This window comes from Danio rerio, chromosome 5 (assembly GCF_049306965.1).
Source record: "Danio rerio strain Tuebingen ecotype United States chromosome 5, GRCz12tu, whole genome shotgun sequence".
NCBI classification, from domain to species: Eukaryota; Metazoa; Chordata; class Actinopteri; order Cypriniformes; family Danionidae; genus Danio; species Danio rerio.
Genome location: NC_133180.1, coordinates 64,677,112 through 64,697,823, shown reverse-complemented (window position 1 = coordinate 64,697,823; position 20,712 = coordinate 64,677,112). Strand labels below are relative to the sequence as shown.

Genomic DNA, 20,712 nt, shown 5'->3' with positions numbered 1-20,712 from the left:
TTGAAGGGGTGGTGCACTATGATATCATATTTTAAACTTTAGTTGATGTTTAATGTAGCTGTGTGAACATAAAAAAACATCTCTGAATGTAATACCCTCAAAGTTCAATGCAAAGGGAGACATTGGCTTTTACAGAGTTAAAAGCCTACCGCGAACTAAGTTTGAGGATGATAAAAAAAGACATCCGGATTAGTGAGATCACTAACGCTTCAGGTTATGCCCATTCACCATGAGCATGAAGGGGCGTAGCCAGAGGCGCTGTAATGTTATAGCAGAGAAAAGCTAAAATGCCATCCAAACACAGCTATTTCCACAGAGCTTCTTCTGTTTTTGTATTTGGGCTTCCAAAGGACACGACATAAAGAGTGCTAGGGCTAGGCGATATTGAAAATATGCACACTCTATATATTTTTTCATATTAAACAATAGCAATAAATTTCTAAATAATTTGTTAATGCTTCCAGCTTTAAAAGTTATTATGCCAACAATTACTGATGCAACAAAATTAGACGGTTTATTAAAGGGCCATGAAACCAACCTCTTTCACTTTAAGTCAATCTCAGAATTAAAAAAGGGGAAAAAGAGGGGAGCAAACAACTGTCACAAAATGAGACACAAACCATGAGGAGTGATTTTATAGCTTACAAAGTTAAAATGCAAAGAAATAAATAGCAAGTAACTTAATGTCCTGCTACATTTGTTATTTGTAATTTTGTTAACACATATACAATTTGTTAACTCATTATAAAGATGATCATGTTTATATAAACAAAAGAAATGAGAAAGACTTCTCTACTGTTGAATCCTCGAGTCTGAATGCAGAAACAGTGGAGCAGCAGCAGGTCTCTTTCCCTGTTTCAACCATTAGCCATGCCGGTAATCCAAAGGATTTTAAACATAGGCGAACACAACAGCACAGATATAGGCGATGTGTCTGAATGGTAACGAATTCAACTGATAAAAGACAAAGTCCATAATTCTCCAATTCTCGTACAGCTCTCCCGACAAATATGCTTGCTGCAAACCAACTGCTTTGCTGTATCGGCCCTGACAGCATCGTGGGATGGCTAAATATGCGAACACACCCAGTCATTGGGTCTCACAGCTTGGCAGGTATGTCTTGTCTTCGGAAAGCAAAAACTATCATGAATAATTTAGCAACAGGCTCTTCTCATAGGATAAGAAAACTCCACTATGAATAATATTGAGAAACCGACACGTCCTCACTCCACAGATGTGAGCTACGTCACCGATTTTGATCCTGCCCCAAAAATTATTTTAAACCCTGAAGAAGAAATTAGCTGACAAAAGCTTAAAATCATCCAGTTTTCCCCACATTTAAAGCTGATAGGTGCTAACGTTGTCTTAATTAATGCTCAACACACACAAATCTGTTAACATAAAAAGTACTCCAGGGTTTCTTGAACCTTTATATTACACTTTAAAAAAATTGTTTATAAATAAAAACTAATTACACATTTGACCTTGAATAAAACAAATAATAAAATACATTTTAAAAGACTAATCTGTTTAATGTCTGGCATTACAAGGTAAATTGAATGTGCAAAAAAAAAACATTACAAATTTTTGGGAGGATAACATCAATCATTGGTTATGCAAACTTTAACTACTTTCTCAAAAAATATTAAAGTGTTTAAAAGTAAGATAATATGAAAAAAAATATGTGACTTTTACATGCATTAGCACAAATTGCTTCGCATTTTGTTAGCACAACCAAGCCTTAAAAATACACCCCAGACCACCCCTTTAATTGATTTCTATAATTACTTTTACTCTTACAAGGCATTTATATGATTCCAATATACACATTACGGGTCAAAAGTTTGGGGTCTTTTTTTTTTAAGAAAATTATTCTGTTCATCAGAGCTGCATTTATTATATATATATATATATATATATATAAATATAAATATAAATATAAATATAGGTACTTTAAATTGATTCTTCTGTGACATATAAAGACTTGTATATATTCCATTGTTATTCATTTCTAACTATTTGTAAGGTATATTCAAAAAAAGTTTTTAGATGACATGTTAGTTCATATTCTTTAATTCCAACGATTTTTTTCCACAGCAAATCAAGATATTATTGTCCTTTTATAAATTCACATTACTATATTAAGATGTGGATCAATTTTCAAAACATTTCTGTGACATTTTACATCTATTCTATTAGTTTATCATGTCATGCTGTATTAAGATTGTGATACTTTGTATTTTCCATTAAATTTTTTTTTAATACTTTTGCATGACATATCAGGATTTAAAGCTTAACAACTTAGATTTTTATAAATTTAATTCATTTCAATTACTTTTATTGTGCATGTTAATGTATTGTTCACTTATGTGGCTCTCCATTACATCCAATAAACACAATTTAAGTAAAACAAATGCAACACATAAGTTCTCTGGTAAATCCTTCCACCTTGTTATCAAAGCAAAGTGCTCATAAACGATCATATCATAAGGATAAAGTGCATTCACACACAACAATAAAATGATGTTGTACTCATTTTATAACACCTTCTTCACAGTAATTTGATGCATTTCGGATTACTCCAGCTTCACACTCTTATCCCACATAGTAATTGGTTTAACAGGTTTCTCGCCACAACTTAAATTCACCTCTCACTACATAGTCTTTTGGATTTTTGGGTGCCTTTTGCTTCCTACCTGATATATACCTACAAATGCTTAAAGCTGCAAATTATCCTCACTGAATTTAAAATAAACATAATTTTTGAATGGATTTTAGTTAAAAAACAAATCATAAACACGAAACATGGAGCCTTATGTGATTACTTTTGCACACAGATGTACAGTACAAAAGAATACAGGTTACAGAAATGGCAAATTATTTTGATGCTGAGTAAATCAAATACACTATAGCTACTGTGTATTTTGGAGAGTATGCATGAATTAATAAAGCTAAATACTTCATTGAGATATTTTGATCATTAAGTGTGGTGTATAGTTTTAGAGAACAACTAGACAAACATTTTGACAAAACATATTGCCTAAAACCTATATAGCCTAAAACTTAGTATTTCTTTATAATTTCACAAATGCATTTTTGATTTATTGATTTATTTATTTATTCACTTATTGTAGCTAACAAAAAAACGCCAATATCTATGCAAAAATATATTAGGCATAAAACGTATAAGGAAAACAAACAAACAAACAAACAAACAAACAGATGTCAATATAATTTATAAATGTTTTGTTTTGTTTACGTGTTTTATTTTGTTTTATTTATTTATTTATTTACATGGCTTTATTGTAGCTAAATTTATTTGTTTTATCAGGAAAACAAACAAACAACCAAAAAAATAAATAAATAAAACCCTGCCAATATCCATTTATACATTATTTGTTTTGTTTAGATGTTTTATTTAGTTTTATTTATTTCATTTATTTGTTTATTTACATAAATTGTTTTATTGTAGCTCATTTTATTTGTTGCATCAGGAAAACAAACCAACAAACAAACAAAATACGCCAATAAATGTTCACACATGATTTGAATTACAGGGGTTACACATAAATATTGGGATCTCAACCAATAAGAAATACAATTTCCATTCACTGGATTGCAAATATTTGAACAAGAAACTTTTAAACCACTAATGAACCGCTAGGTGGTGCAAAAGATTTAAATATGCTCCTTCTTTCAATAAATCACAGGTCTTTATTAGTATCTTCCAAAACTGTTTTATTTTTTTAATTTATGTTTGTTTGATCTGATCCTAAAAAGATTCTGTGTCATACATATTAAAATATGCGTTTTAAATCAATTTACAATTCTTAATTCATATTTATTATTTTAACTACTGAGTTTGGTCAGAATACATCAAAAGAATGAATACTGTTTTTTTTCACTTTTTGTAGATCCTGAATTTAAAATGACTTATTAAAATGAGTGAATAATGTCCTTAATGTGGTCACTGACAACTAGTGGGCTAGTCTACAACATAGGGAGGTGATATTGCTGTTTGCGGAAGGATACGCCAAAATGTGGTGAAGCGCCGCGGCGTAGGAATCCGGGATGTGATTTTACCGAAAGTCAGGAATTATCTGGATTTTTGTGATTTTTTTTTCTTAATCATTTTTAATCTTCGCACAGCGCGAAACTGACACTTATGACAACACATATGTGTGTGCTTTCTTTATCTGCGTTTGTATAGAGACGGAATCCTTGGTGAGCACATTTTGGTGGAAAAAGAACGGCTAAAAACTACTGAAATTCGGAAAACATGGAGACAAGAAGGGAAGGACCCGACTAGAGCAAAGTTTCCAAACAAATTATTACAAGAAAGAGAGAGAGTCTGTGCGCGAGAGGAAAATATGTGTGGTACATCCGTCAACTTTGGATTGTATTTCATTGCCCCGTTGATACGACGCTGTTTTAAGTAGAATTCCTGAAATTGGGAACTACACCGCTGCTCCTAGCTCAAACAGCCAACTATCTGTAAAGTTTTCTCCCGGTGTTATAGCGGAAAATGTGGGAATTCTGGGAGTTGGACTAGGCTGTGGACAGAAATCACAATGATATGTTCAACACTTTGGATGCTTTAATCCAACCTTTGTACGAATTTTCCCCAGATTTCCTCACATTGGAGTGGTCAGGATACGTTCTTCTGGAGGAAAAAAGTCCATTCAGCGTGTTAGAGGCCTAAAAAGGATGTATTTTAGTTCACATACTTAACAGTTCATCATTTTGTTGCAAACTGACGTTTTTTGCAATACAAAATATTCCGCGTATGGGATTAGGTTCAGTTGAGGAATGCCGAGTTGGACGTATTTCGGTGAGGGAAATGATAGAAAGCCGTCGAGACGTACGAAGTAGCATTTGGGACTAAAATGAGCGTAGAGCTTTTGGACTGAAGCGAAATGCAGCCGGGCGGTCTCGTTTATTCCTAAAGCAACAAATTAGCGAAATAGTGTTTTTCTGGCTTGATTTACAGCGCTGGTTTGGGATTGAAAAGAGGCGACTGTATCCAGACAGAGGCGAGGGAAGCCTGTCGGTCTGTGTGGTGGCATTCTGGCTGGGAAAATGATGAAGCGCCTCAAACAGGCAGAAAGAGTTGTTCTCCATTGATCATCTGTGTTTGCGTTTCGCATCGATTTTCTTTCGCTAACTCTTGTGTTGTGTACGGTCAAATGACCCAGACTACTAAAACCAACTCAGAAAAAAACGTGGGAATATAAACCATAAGCTTTTATTTTTCATTCAAGAGGAAACATTCCCATACACATCAAGACGGAACTGTCAAAATCCATTCCGTTGTTTATTATTTTTCTTTCAAATACAAAGGTGTTTTACCATGGTAAAATGCTAATTGGATAAGAGCTGAAGAAAATCAAGAAAGGAAAGCCCAATGAGCGGCACACAGTCCACGCTTGCTGAGAGGTAAATGATGATAAAATATTCGCATTGTTTATGATTATGACAGTGGCTTGTGTATGACAGTGCTTATGCATATCCAAACATCATGTAGTTGAGCTGAATCAGATAGATATACAAATAATTTACTGACAAAAACACATTGAACATAGCAGTCATTTTATAACTATTTGAACACACAAGATAAACATTTACATACGAAAAGAGTTGTCATTTGTATCATTAGATATATCAAAATATTATGGTATTATCACGTGATCATGTAAACGTGTAGTACAGAGGGTTGGAGTTGTTACACTAATGTTTTTGAGAAATCATTTTGGTTACCATGGTTTTCATTGATATACACTGGAGTACCATGTACAGGAGCAATTTCATGCAAATAACAACCATGCCATGAAAAAAAATTTGGTTTTCACCAAAATAGAGAAACCATTTCTACAGTTTCCTGTAAGCAAGTATTTTACAGTAAATGGTCAAAATGTCTCTGTCAGTGTTCTCAAACTATTATATTTGATTTACCAAAGTCACACAAGTACCAATTTCACATCTGTCACATCCATAACAGAAAAGTGTCACATCCATAATGAAGCTTTTCCCTCATAAATGCAAAAAACAAAATCAACAATTTTGTTCTATAATAGTGAGCAACTCTTATCCTTTTGATTAGCATTGTTTCTTTTGGGTTGTGCAGTTTAATTCACAGAATTTCTACAAAGCATGTTGTATACAGTAAACTTGCATACTTCTTTGTCACATCCATGACACATGTTTATTTTCCTCATTTAAAATATAAAAAATGTTTACTGACTGATATTTTATGATCCCACTTAGTGGGTAGTTGTTTTGGAAAGTATAAACAGTTGCTTTAATATAATGTTAACGTATACTTTCTATGTGACTATGTTTTGAGTTTTTACTGAAAATATCACATCCATAATGCTGAAATCGCTCAAATACAATTATATGAAACTAGTTGACACCCATACAGCATAAGATTAATTTTAAATAAGTCTAATTTACAACACCGGTAGCACAGAAACACTTCTAAAGTGGCATTAAAGTGGCTTTACATAATTGTATTGCTCTTTAGTGGCAGATTGGTATTTTACAGTAAAACCATATACAGTGCTCAGCATATAAGTACACTCCTTATAAATCTATCTTTTAAGTTTTAAGTATCTTAATAGGAAGCTATACAGTATTATTTTTGTGAGCATGCATTAGATTAGTCAGTTTTGAAGCCAAATCTGGAGCATATCACAAAATAACTTCTGATAACAATCCAAAAACTAATACACCCAAATTTATACGTTATAGAAAAAATATTAAATACAAATTCTAAAAAAAAGAAAAAATCAAGAGAAGCAAAAAAAAAAAAAAAAATTGAAAAATTGAAAAATTTAGCTGAAATTTTGTAGGTTGTAATTTATTTTGGCAATATTTAGCTTGAATTTAATTGTATTATCTTTCAATTTGTAAATGTGTTTGGTGACTAAAATATTATTTTAATAAATATATCTGTTTAAAAATCTGTTTTGTTTAAATGCACCAAAATACAGTGCCTTTGTTCAATGAGAAATGGATAAAAATATTCATTTTCAAAATGGGGGGGGGGGGTACTCTATTATGCTAAGTACTGTATACTTAGTGACTATAGTGTCTCACACTGAATTATTAAAGCAAGCACAAAACATTGTCTTAATTGTGTACAGAAAGACATCTTTAGTCACCTGTTGAATGGTTCTGAGCATCTCCATTCAAATCCCAAAATAAAAAAAGAATATGTTTTGGATCAGCGTAATGTCAGTTCAACTTTTTCACAATTCTGATGATGCAGTTTTGTCAGTCAAGTCTTGTATGTGTTAGGCGTGCAGTCAAACCTGTTTCTCGCAAATGTCAAGTTGATGAGACGACTGATAGGTGACCTTTTGACCTTGCAACATAAACTTACTTCACTGTCTTTGAATGTAAAGTGTCAAAGTTATGTTTCTTAACAAACAAACACTCTGTAACCAGTCATTTTGCATGACAGTGTATGGTTTGTTTGTTGTTTTGGCGATGCATTAGTCATTCAGAAGCTGGAGGACTGACAGATGTGTGGTGATTACACACACCTGTGAGTGCATGCCTGTGACAGGATGCACTTTAAATATGTGGTCAGTGTGTCTGTCCCATAGATATTTAAGTTAGATGTCGCCTACTCTGTTGTTGGTTATTTGCAGGAATGCGTCAACAGAGACGCCATGTTCGTACAGGGTAGTGCTCCATTGAAATGAATGCGTGACCAAGGTGCAGTGTAGGACTGTGGCCATCCAGAGCCAGAGAAATACACAATAGATATGCATATATCTATGATCAGAAGTTTTCCTGGTGGTAATTATGCAAATATTTTTTTAAATTACTAAAATTATAAGTTTCCATCACTTTTCTATATTGATGGATAAGTGACCGCACGGGCATTCCTGACATAGAACGAGTGTTTGTGTGCATGGAAATGTACTATCCACCCTCCCTGTTAAATTTGCTTTAATCCGTGTCCTACAACCTCCTCTCCTGCTTTCACTTCTCATTCTGACGGAGGGAGAGATTTGTTTGTGAATGAATCTCCATTATGAACGACGCGTTCACTTAGCCGACAATAATACAAGTTTCTGGCACCGCAGCATCTCGTTGTCATATTTCATTTACATTTTTTGCTTATTTCATTCAACAAAACTACCATAAGCTTAGTATTTAGTGCAAGTTGGAGCTACTTTGTCTTATGGTGAACGCAGAAAGTGTCTGCATGATCAGCAATAACGCTACTTGTTTTGCACAAAACTCTCGGTTCATGCGTCAGGGCCTGAACAGGGCATTATGATGATGTTAAGTTAAACAGTAAGTAAATAGGCAAGCCAGGTTGTTTCTTTAAGAGTTAAATGGATATTTCACAAAAAAAAAAACAGTTCAGTTAAAAGAGAAATTTCAAAGAATGTTGGTAACATCAACATTTATTATAGGAAATTATATGAAAAATATACTATGGAAGTCAACAGTTACCAATGTTGTCCAACAGAAAATAAACTCATAAAGGTTTGGAACCACTTCAGAGTAAAGAAGTGGTTAGTTGATTTTCTGTTTTGGGAAAACTGTCTCTTTGAGAACAGGCCACCTTTTTTCAGGTAAACTTCACCATCTATCATCAGATGGGTCATATTTGTTTGTCATTAAGTTGCCAATTTGTATTTTTTTTGTGAAATTTTTATATGTCGCACTCAAATCTAAACCATCTACAATCACGCTATGTGACATGGATCTAATAAACATGGATTTGATTTACAGTATGTGATCCATGAAGATGACACATTTAATAGTGGAAATTGGCAACATCAACATTGGAAACAGTCTGATCTTAATTAGGGGTGGGCCAAAATATTGATAAACCATTCCAATATTTTCTGTGGCAATATTATATTTATGGACATCTATATAGATATATCAGCAATATTTTATTGCTCTGGTTGCTCTGGTTTCCTCCACAGTCCAAAGACATGCGGTATAAGTGAATTGAATAAACTAAATTGGCCGTAGTGTATAAGTGTGTGTGTATTTGTGTGTATGGGTTTTTTCCAGTACTGGGTTGCGGCTGGTGGGGCATCCACTGTGTAAAACATATGCTGGAATAGTTGGTGATTCATTCTGCTGGGGTGACTTCTGAAATAGAGACTGAACCGAAGAAAAATGAATGAATGAATTTTTTGGCCAGCAGACATACAGACTATACCGTCTGCATGAGCACCAGTAAACAATGCTGTCTTGTTCATGTAAATGTGTAGATTGTTTAAGAATGCATATCAACAGATAATATTATGTGGCAGGTTTACTGAGAAGAGTATAAACAGAGGTTGGAGTTGGACTTGTGCTGCAAGTGGGCTGGACAAACCTCCTGGAGTTTTCATTGATTTACTTCATGTATTGTACATGACATAGAGTTCAACCTGATGTGATATGATTATGATATAATATGGTGCATGGTACCAACAACTCAGGTGCAAACTGTGTTCAGACATGTTTTTTGGGATGTTAAATAATGGCGCAAAACAACAACAACAAAGAAATTGAACTGAGTCTAGAATGTATGAAATACACTGGTCCTGAAAGCCGCCCATGAGACCCAGGTATGAGGCAAAACTCCCCTCAGTTTAAAAAGCACAGTTCATGCCTATTATGTTTGACATTTTGTACATCGCTGTTCCAAAAGAGGGTTTGGATGGCATAGTTTGGAAATTGTTGTGACTTCAGCACCATTTCATATCATGTGATGCTGAATGTCATTCTATATTCATTCATAGCTCATGTATTCTCGCCATAATAAATACATTGACTAAACCAACTTGATGGGCTGACATTATGATGGTGTATAAGAGATCTTTATTTACTGGTAAACTGGTTTCCTCTTCTATACGCCTGGTCATGGTGGTGGTGTTTTGGCAGTAAGTTCCGTGGCAAGTTGGCATATTTGAGAAGAATTGTTCACCCGGCCTCTATTGAATTAAAGTTTCTCCAGGCTGTTTTCTGTAGATGTCTTACTAAAGCAAAGCTTCACTCACCTCTCATTGTTTGTCTGAATAACTGTCTGTCTGGCTGTAGCAAGTGAGTCAGAAGCCTTGTGCTTCTGTATTTCACCACTTTAATCTCCAGGCTTCACATAAGCTTTTTATGTTTTTAAATACAGTACAGATGTGAGAAGTAGGGCTGGGCGGTATATCGGGTTCTGAGGATATATCGATATGATTCCAAAACGCGTATTATTCAATATCGTTTTTACCGATATGGTTTAAGGCCACATGTGCGCATTTGCGCGAAACAGACCACTCCAAAGTACCACGCGAGCTACACTTGCACAAATGTGGGCATGTGAATGAATCATTCAAGAACGACCCATCACTGACACGACATGGAGGAACATGCAGTGCCGGTGTGGTGAGAAATCTATCTGACTCCCCGGACAAATCTGACTCCCTTCACGTGCTCACCTGTCACACAGTGTCTGCAACTGTCACAGCGGTTTATCAGAAACCTTTTATCGATCATTTCTTCCGCAATTGACAGCAAGAACGAACATAGAAGCCGTGTCAAATTGACAAGCAGCACCTGAATGCGAAAAAATTAAAAATGCCAAAATGGGATGAATTTTTCGAAAGTGAAACCACCTCATATTCACTGATTATCAGTTCAGCATTTATTACACAACGATTTCTTCTTTACATTTACATTATAACACATTTAACTCTGCGTTCAGGTCTGTTATAATGACTTTACAATGCTTAACCAGCATTTCATCACACTACTCTGAAACAATTTAGTTACTTCTCATATCTATTGTCTATTCGTTTTCATCTCCGTATTTAATATTTAGTAAAAACAAGTTTAGTCAAAACACAACAAAAGAGAAAGTGTAGGATATTTTTACATGGAGTGAAAGACTTATCTTTAGATATCTTCAGTATGTGCACTGGTTAATAATTGTGCACAATACATATATGTAAATGTGGAACTAAAAAACACATACAGCTGATTTAATTGTTGTTTGTAAATCACACAACTCTGGTATACAGGATTATTTATAACAACACTGCTATTGTGACGTAAAACACTGTTTCATATTTACATTCAATGTGGTTCTTTTCTATTCTACAATACATCTTGCGATACTATTTAAGTGTGTTCCTTTTTTGTTCTGACAATGTAGCAATGATTAATATGGTTCTGTTTACTTTGTTATTTGCACAACAGCACAGTAGTGCTGTGTGTAGTGTTAAGCAGGAAAAAACACTGTACTGTATTTATTTATCAAAGATTTTGTTTATAATTTGAAATGTTGTGCAACAGTTTATGCAGCTGTTATTTTTCTGTGCCGCTGTTTATTTGTAAACAGGAAGGGAAACCCCTGTGTTTGAACTATATTTTGCTTAAAAATGTTTAATGATGTTTTAATAACGACTTTAACTCCCAAGTAACCATTTATGGGAAAATACCGGATATATATCGTATACCGTCATTCCTCCTAAAAATACTGGAAGATGATATTTTTCCCATATCGCCTAGCCCTTGAGAAGAAATCCCAAGTTGGATTTTATAGTAATGCTGCCACTGATACTTAAACCTACGTCATTGATGACTTCACCGGTGGCAGATTTGTTTTAAAAAAGCAAAAAAACTAAATCAAATTTAATAATCTCCCAGAATTATCTAGATTACATTATAAAATAATGTAAGAATTTATGAAGAATATTGATTTGTCTTTACTTGCATGTTCTTTGTGCATTGATGTGGGGTTGGGTGATAAAATCGGTATTAGTATTTATTGATCAAACACCCCTGACAATTAGGGCTGGACGATATTGCAAAAATGCAATCTCGATTAATTATTTCAATAACTGATGCCACAAAAATTTATTAAATAAAATAACCTATTTTCAGTAGGCGATAATATTTGGTGGGCGAAAATTTGGTGCATCTTTAATATCAAAAGACTTCTAGATTCCCATTGTTGAACATTTCTGCTGTGTGTTTGGCTCTTAGATCAATATAGAGTAAAAAAAAAAGTTCAGAGCTTATCCATGTTATTGACATAAATTTTATTGCGATTTGATATAATATTGTTTATCGGCACAGCCTTATTTTAATATTGCTAAAAAAAGGTTTGGTATGAACTTTCGGTATGAAGCTCTATAGTTTATTTAAAATGTGGCTGATTAGCACGCGCCTTGGAAGCAATGCCAACAAGCTTAGGGTGTAAGTTTGTCACTTCCAATGAAGTTTGCGACTTGCAGACACACATATGAAAGCGACGCTTACATGTTTTGCAAGCAGCGTACATGTGACAGGCACACATTTTTTCAGACTTAGTTGAAAACATATGAACTTTTCTGAATGCGGCGAGCGCACCGCGGTTCATGCAAGTAGAATTAATCAATCTGCTTCACACTTTGTATGGAATATACACATTTCAGTATATGGCAGACTAATTACCTTCGACAAACATTGCAGTGCTTTTTACTTTAATCCATAAATTTGTATTTATGAGCTGCAATGGTTTGTCCATTTGTCATTCTATAAAATTTTATGGTCACCTAGTTTAGCACACTGAAAATGGTGAAAGAAACCATGCGCTTGCGCTTGTCACTTCAGGTCAGAATAACAACGCTCGTGACTAGCAGCAGTGAGTGGATTGTACATAAATAAGGATATATATATTTTTTTTTCGTGCATCCCAGCCACTTACACCTAATCGGTGAGATTTTTTTAAAGGATAAAGGATAATGTATTCATTTAAATTCAAAATTTGTAATGTTGCAGTATGTATTTGAATAATAATAATTGGTCCCTATACTTGAAAGCTCAGATTTGATTATCATAATTTGTTTTGTTTACTGTATAATTATTATTCAGACCATAACGTTTGATTTGACTGTTCAGCATTTACCATTACTCACACTTTGTAACATTTTATCAAGTTTTAGAGTCTCTTTAACACTGTTTATTTTATTTTAAAGAGATCAGATATTTTGTTTAAATATTTTTGTTTTTGAATAGTAAATGTATTGGCTTTAGTAATGTTGGTAAATGAAAGTAAAATGGTAAAATAATCCTAATATTCCTAAATGGATTCTTAAAATATATTCAATAATTATCGATACAGAATGATATGAAACATGATATAGGGATTTTTTTGTTGTTGCAATATCGCCCAGTCCTACATTGATGTCTTCCATGTACTTCCTATGAAGAAGACAGCATTTTTTAAAAGGTTTTGGCCACAACCAATGGTGTGTGAAATTGGGCAAGCATAGCACGAAGCTTAGTATGATATGCTTGTTTGATGGGAGCAGCAATTTTATTGCTTGTGAAATTCAGATGTTTACGGCTTCTTTGTTTAGATCTTAGATACAGGCTTTCCTTACAGATACCATTTTCTGTTTTAGAGTCAAAATTTTACTTGCAGACGGCACGGTGGCTAGGTGGATAACATGGTCGCCTCACAGCAAGAAGGTCACTGGTTCAAGTCCCGGCCGGGCCAGTTAGTATTTCTGTGTGGAGTTTCAAACAAAGACAGACTCCCATGTTCGTGTGGGTATCCTTCAGGTTTCCCACACAGTCCAAAGACGTGCTATAGTAGGTGAATTGAATTAACAAAATTGGCCATAGTGTATAAGTGTGCGTGTGAATGAGAGAGTGTATGGGTGTTTCCCTGTACTGGGTTGCAGCTGGAAGGGCATCTGCTGTGTAAAACATATGCTGGAATAGTTGGCGGTTTGTTTCACTATGGCGACCCCTTATAAATAAGGGACTAAGTCGAAGGAAAATGAATCAGTGGATTTTACTTATGGCAATATTTCCAAGAAGTAGTTCTCCTCAAATTTATAATTACCACCATGTCTTTGCCCTAGTGTTGTTCCAGGCTTGTATAACAGCCACATATTTAAAAAAGGAAAAGAAACTGGCTTGCCTTTGGGTTTTTTGTCACTCTCTATGTATGCATAATGCTGTCATATGCACTGTAATGTCAACTAATTAATGAGTACAAAACAATGCCAACATGGGCTTGAGTCCTCAAAGCCTCTTGGGGCTATAATCGTAGCTAAAATGTTATCGCCAGCTGCACTTATACTAACACCAACCAAACATACATTATATCAATAAAATGCATTTGTGTTTGTATTATTTGGATTCATGCAGCTTATGGCAACAAGCTGAACACTGAACATTTGCTGAAGGCTCTGTCGTACAGCTTGTTCTTTGTCACAGCATTTCGCTGATCTGTGGTCTTTTTTTTTTTTTTTTTTTTAACCCCCGAGGCCCTCTCGGGAAGTGGTGACATCACTAATAAACAATGTCTGTCAACTGGGCCAGACCACAGGCTCTTCCTGACAGAGCTGCTGGCCACCAGCAGTGCATCATGGGAAGGAATGGAGCCACTTTGTTATTTTATTTATGACATAGCCTAGTCATTCTTCATGAATTCAGAAGAGGATCATATAAAATGTTTTAAATGGGTTTTCAAAATTTTTTTAAAGCAAATTTAGTTGCTATGACTTTTTGTTTAATAAATGTAATAAAATAAAGTACTGATTTGTTTAACTACTGCTTTAATACAATTGAAATATTTTAACAAATAGATTTTTGTAACATTATATGAAAAACAATACCAAGCAGGAAGTTTAGCTTTTTAAATAATAAATTGTCTCTTCACATTCCAATAGTAATGATTAAAGCAAATAATCTACATTAAATGTATTTGTATGTGTTTTTATATTCTGGGTAAGGCATAAGACTAAAAAAAACATTTGTCCAATTAAATATTGTTGGGCCGAAAATTGCGAAAATTATAATTCTGATAATTAGCCCAAACTGTGTCAACATATGTTGATTTGTACATCTGCGCAGCAGTTCAAACAGATCCGCCATATGCGTTTTCACGTGCACATGAGGTGACAGAGGTAAAAACAAATGCTGAATCAAAACTTTTTAAAATACTGAATCAATGTTGGAGTTACTTTTGCACGCTGGAGGAAGGATGACACCATGGCTGAAGTATTTCTTTTAGGCAGGTAATGTTATGTTTTAAAACTATTTTATTCACGCAGAGCTGATGTAGATTTTGTTGTTCCGAATAGGCTGTATCATGTATAGAAGTGTTCTTCAGTTATAACACTCATAACAAACCAAAAAACTGTTACATTAAGTTAAAAATGTCAACCTTCAATGACTGTAAATAGCACTTTCCACGCTCATTTCGTTGTATAGAGAATATCACAAATAATTTTTGTTTTGCAAAACATATTCATGCCTTAATATATGGTGCAACAGGGGAACAAGTCAAATGACGAGTTGAAATACTTGTTCTCAAATTCTTGGCTCTAAGCACCTTTCTTTGGTGTGAATGTATAAGTGCGTTCGCACGCATGATCTTGCACTGATTATTTTTAAGCTGACAATGTACAATATTTAAAGCTGTTGTGAGAGAGCTTGTTAGAGGTTTTAGCTACAGCACATTTTATGCAGCTGCATTCAGCTTAACAACATTAACTCAGAGGGAGTATTAAGAAAAATAACTTATTGCTTTTTGCATTGCACTCACAATTTTTTTTAAAAAGGTTTGTGCATAAAAACAACATCTAATTATTATTATAATAGTTCAATTTAAAGCACACAAACATTTTAAATTTAAATCAATTCTTCAGATTTTGTTTGGAACTAAAGCCAATCATGAAATCAAGAAATGAAGTCTTTTCGCATGATGCTCTTATTTAAGATTTAAAGTACTATAATCCTCACAACCTGAATTTGACCCTGTATTTTTCTCTTGACTGTCTGATGTGATCTTTATCAGATAGTAAAGCTTAAGTTGTCACCAAAATATTGGGAAAACAGTTGAAGAGGGTCATGCTCAACAAGATTTTGAAAGATCACATCTCAGCACATGAGACAGGATTTGTGGGTAAGATATCATCAGGAACATACAGGTGCATATAAAGTCACATTGACACTAATCTTGCTGGTACCCAGTGTCTGACAAATCATTTTTTTAGACTCGTGTTCATGTGACAGCTTGCAACCAATCAGTTTAATCTGGCAGATTACAGAGGGTGCATGTATATCTAGTTCATCTTAAATGGGATTTTGTTTCTTCTATTTTTATGGATTTGCAATGGCATTGAGTGTAGCTGATATATTGAGGATGGATTTTCCCAGCTAGGCTGGTTTTGTTGGTGGAAGGCAGGCTTTACTCTGTTTGGTCAGCTGATGGTCAGAAGCCCTAGTCAGCAATTTATATTCCGCTCTCATTGGCTGTGCAGAAAACTGTGTGAGCGTGTTTGCCTTTTCCTGTGAGAGATTGAGAAATTCTTGAAAAACAGATGTGCTGAATAATGGCGTAATGGTGATCTTTTTAAGTGGCATGAGATCATCTTTCTCACTTTTTTGTGCTCCAAGACAGACATGAATCATAAGCTTGTGTTAGTTTCTGTTTCAACTCCTCTAGATTCTTAAATTTCTTTTCAAGCTTTTATTTGCAGTTTTGATAGCAAATAATGATATAAACTGGGCATTTATAGTTTTAATAAAAACATTAACATTCTTTAAAGCTTTATTGCAGTAGACTGTTTGTATCAGTTTCTATCACAATTATCATTTGCCAGAACAGACAACTATGGTACACTTCATCTTCTTATTGTTACAAAAAAATGGATCCCAAACAATATTACTACGAAACTGCAGCTGATTTCATTGGTCTGCTCAATCACATAATAGAGAGTTAGCACTGCAAATGACCAATAAAATCTTTAGAATTGTCTTTAAGGGTGGGGGTTTTGTTAAAACTGGTTCGGAAAAAATCCCAATGCAAATATTTTAATGTGACCATAAACATTTTAAGCCATTTTATAGGGCTGGACGATAAATTGATTGTTTTGATTAACTCAGAATGAGAAGTTTACATTAATCTAATTGAATGAAAATCGTTTTTCACTCGAACACGTGATGCTCCTCTTTGGGTTTTGGTAGTTCCCCTGCATTTGCCATAGTAACATACAAACAAGGCAGAGAGCAGGGAAAAACTCAGATAAATGTTGCACTGTGTGAAATTAAAAAGACATTCATCACTGTAAATATCAACACTCATTGAAAAAAAAAAAAAAAAAAAAAGACTATAAATCATCTTTAAAAAGGTCCTTTAACAATTTTTTTTTTTTTTTGCTTTTTTTTGGTAACAAAAATCTGGAATTTTATTAAAACGGTCATATCACCCAGCCCTACTATTATGCTGTCCATGTCAAAAATGTTGTCATGGTACTAAAATGCAGTAGTCAGTACTTTGGTTAATTCTATATCAATATATATAGTGATATATATATATATATATATATATATATATATATATATATATATATATATATATATATATATATATATATATATATATATATATATATGTATATATATATATATATATATGTATATATATATGTATATATATATATATATATATGTATATGTATATATATATGTATATATATATATATATATATGTATATATATATATATATATATATATATATATATATGTATATATATATATATATATATATATATATATATATATATATATATATATATATATATGTATATATATATATATATGTATATATATATATATATGTATATATATATATATATATATGTATATATATATATATGTATATATATATATATATATATGTATATATATATATATATATATGTATATATATATATATATATATATATATATATATATATATGTATATATATATATATATATATATATATATATATATATATATATATATATATATATATATATATATATATATATATCTTTTTTGATAATGGTGAATTTTAAGGATATTTCTGGTTTTGTTCAATATAAATGGAATGACATTCAGGATGCAGTTTTCAGACAGCTGTGACGTACACACAGACTCTTGCTATTGCTCAACAGCAGTTGGTTATAATAACTCTGAAACATTTTGGTTCTTTCACATATGACTCGAAATTAACCTTTTTGCTTGGCACCAGTGCTCCTACCTTTAAAAATGTAGGCGCATCAATCAAAATTGAGTATATATATATATATATATATATATATATATATATATATATATATATAYATATATATATATATATATATATATATATATATATATATATATATATATATATATATATATATATATAGGAAAATATGTCTCAACGAAATCCCGTTATCACAAGAAAATACATTTTATAAGATAACTGACTGACCAAAAGAAACATGGACCGCTCACCGGCCCTGCACGCACTGCTTGACATGAATGAATCTGTTAACAATATAACTGTGCTGTTCTCACAGATGGTGTCTGATATTGCACTGATGCTTTTGACATATACTGTACCTTATTATATGCATATGTCATGTTAATAGCAATAGCGGTCTTTTCATGAGTAGCGATATTAGTTTTCTCAGTGCAAGCCTGTTTTCGATGGTGTGGTGTTCAGTTTTACATATAGCTGCCACTTGCATGGCGGACAGCATCTGGCGATTATATGAAGGATTAAATGGAAGCTCTCATGCTAGATGTGACAAATAGTTACCTGATAATTCCATCCCACAGACTTTTCATAGCGGACTTGAAGCCAATGGAAGTCTTTTATCCACTCTTCGAAAAGTGTAGATGGTGGATTAACATTCAGCACATGATCACTAGTAAGATGTGTCATTATTTGTAAGTTTTGATGCCATGGTTTCTAAAACAAAATCTGTCAGTGTTGTCTTCATTCTCATCTTCAGCGCTTTACATTTGCACAGTAGAAGCTCTCCCGGTCATCCCAAACCAGAATGCATTGACTTAGTGATTGACAGACAGCTGATTTTAACCAATTTAGTTCTGGAGCAGTGGGCCAATATGAAGAGCGCAAAGGGGCAAGCATTACGAACTTGGCTTTGTTTACTGCAGCAAGTTGACATGAAAACTGTTTCAAACCATTCATGAGCGCTGCGTTTCGCGTTTCAAGTGCAAAGATGCATTCTGCGTGTCTCCCGAATCCGGCATGTGGTGAACATTTTGCAGTAAAAACTGGTCACACACAACAATTTTGTGCACTCGCACAAATGCTCCCAAATATAATTTGAGGTTGCATAGATAAAATTTCAGGCACAAATGTGACCAAAATGGTCGCAATTTCAAGCGTGTGATATCTGATTGATTACAATGTTCAGTGTACCACCAAAGCATGAATCAATGCTGCAATCAGCAGGTACCAAATAGCCAGATATTCTGTGCTATATCAGTACTATGATTTATAAATCTTTCGAAAGCTCCTAAATAAGTAATAAGCAACAGAACTGCGTATGACGACATAAAGATAGACCTGCATTTCACCTACAGTAAATACAAATGACATGAGAAAGGATGAGTAATGTATGAGCAGCCCCACAGGGTAATTTTGGCCCATTTAATTAAATACCCTCCTCTTAGTGTGTCTAACATGCCTCAGCTTGCTGAGCAGATTGAAACCTGTACTAATCATGGTTCACACAGCAGGAAGCCAGAGATTGGAATAGAAGAGTTCACTCACAAATGCTTATTGTTTATAGGTCATATTTGAATCAAGTTAGCAAGAAATGGTTCAGAAAGCATTTTAAATACTTAAGTATTTAAGTAAACGTTGTAATAAACTGTTAAAAACTGAGTTTTAATTTGTATCTGCATTCACCATACAACAGGATGTTAGTGCTGCATAATGTTGGAAATTATATTGTGATATATTATGTAAAAACAATTTCACCTGATGTATTGAATAACTCTATTTGAAAAGATTTCATTGTTTTAGATGGTTGGGGTGATTTTGTAAAGGAGCGCATCAGCGTAAAATGAAACAAACAAAGCATAGATAACCGGCAGGCCATTTTTACACAGATCGAGAGAATAAGGCTTCATCATTATCTACTTTCACTTTCGCTCTCGTGGATAGGGAAAGCTTGTACGCCCAGACATCAATTAGCCTATAATTAATATATTTTGTTTGTTAAGCGCAAAGATTTGTTTCAAAACTATTTCTAAATTCAGTTCTAATTTCCAGCAAACAAATAAATGAACAATAATAACGAAGGTCAAAAACACATGCATCCAAATACACATGCTGTGCCCCATATGCTCTAAAACCTGACAGGTTTGACATCTGACATCTAAGCTTGTTTTTAATAAAACAAATATAAATATGGATATAATAAATAATGCTGCTAATAACGATAACATTATACAAAAGCAAATTGTCACAAATAAACTGAAAAAACCCCCCGAGAAGAAGGCATGAAAGTATGGTTTTTATATTTATGTAGGCTAGAAAATAATGTTTTGTAATTATTTATTGCCTTATATATATATATATATATATATATATATATATATATATATATATATATATATATATATATATATATATATCCTTAATATTTAAATTATTTTTCATATGTAAAGGTATTTGCTTATTGCTCTACATCTTGTGTGTATTAAGCAGTGTGTAAGCAAGGCGCTCTGCGCTGAACAATAGACCGGCTTTGTCAAGTCAAGTCAACTTTATTGTCAATCAAACCATGCAACAGTACATTACACAGCAGACTGAAGTTGCGTTTCTCCCATACTCCAATGTGCAATCTAAAAACAAAAATATGACACACACTAGACATAAACTAAACATTTAACTAATATAGTACAA

The 20,712-nt window shown here is 33.4% G+C and overlaps 1 protein-coding gene across 8 annotated transcripts in view; it reads left to right on the top strand.

The window, feature by feature from the left end:
* Window positions 1–4,055: 4,055 nt before the first annotated feature.
* The window catches only part of arhgef12b (Rho guanine nucleotide exchange factor (GEF) 12b), a 135,121-nt gene continuing 118,464 nt past the window's right edge, over window positions 4,056–20,712 (top strand). For all 8 annotated transcript variants that reach the window (XM_073951518.1, XM_073951517.1, XM_073951514.1 and 5 more), the window contains exon 1: window positions 4,056–5,436. In XM_073951518.1, coding sequence (XP_073807619.1) covers window positions 5,405–5,436 — 32 coding nt within the window. In that variant the 5' untranslated portion in view covers window positions 4,056–5,404. The remainder of the gene's footprint in view (window positions 5,437–20,712) is intronic.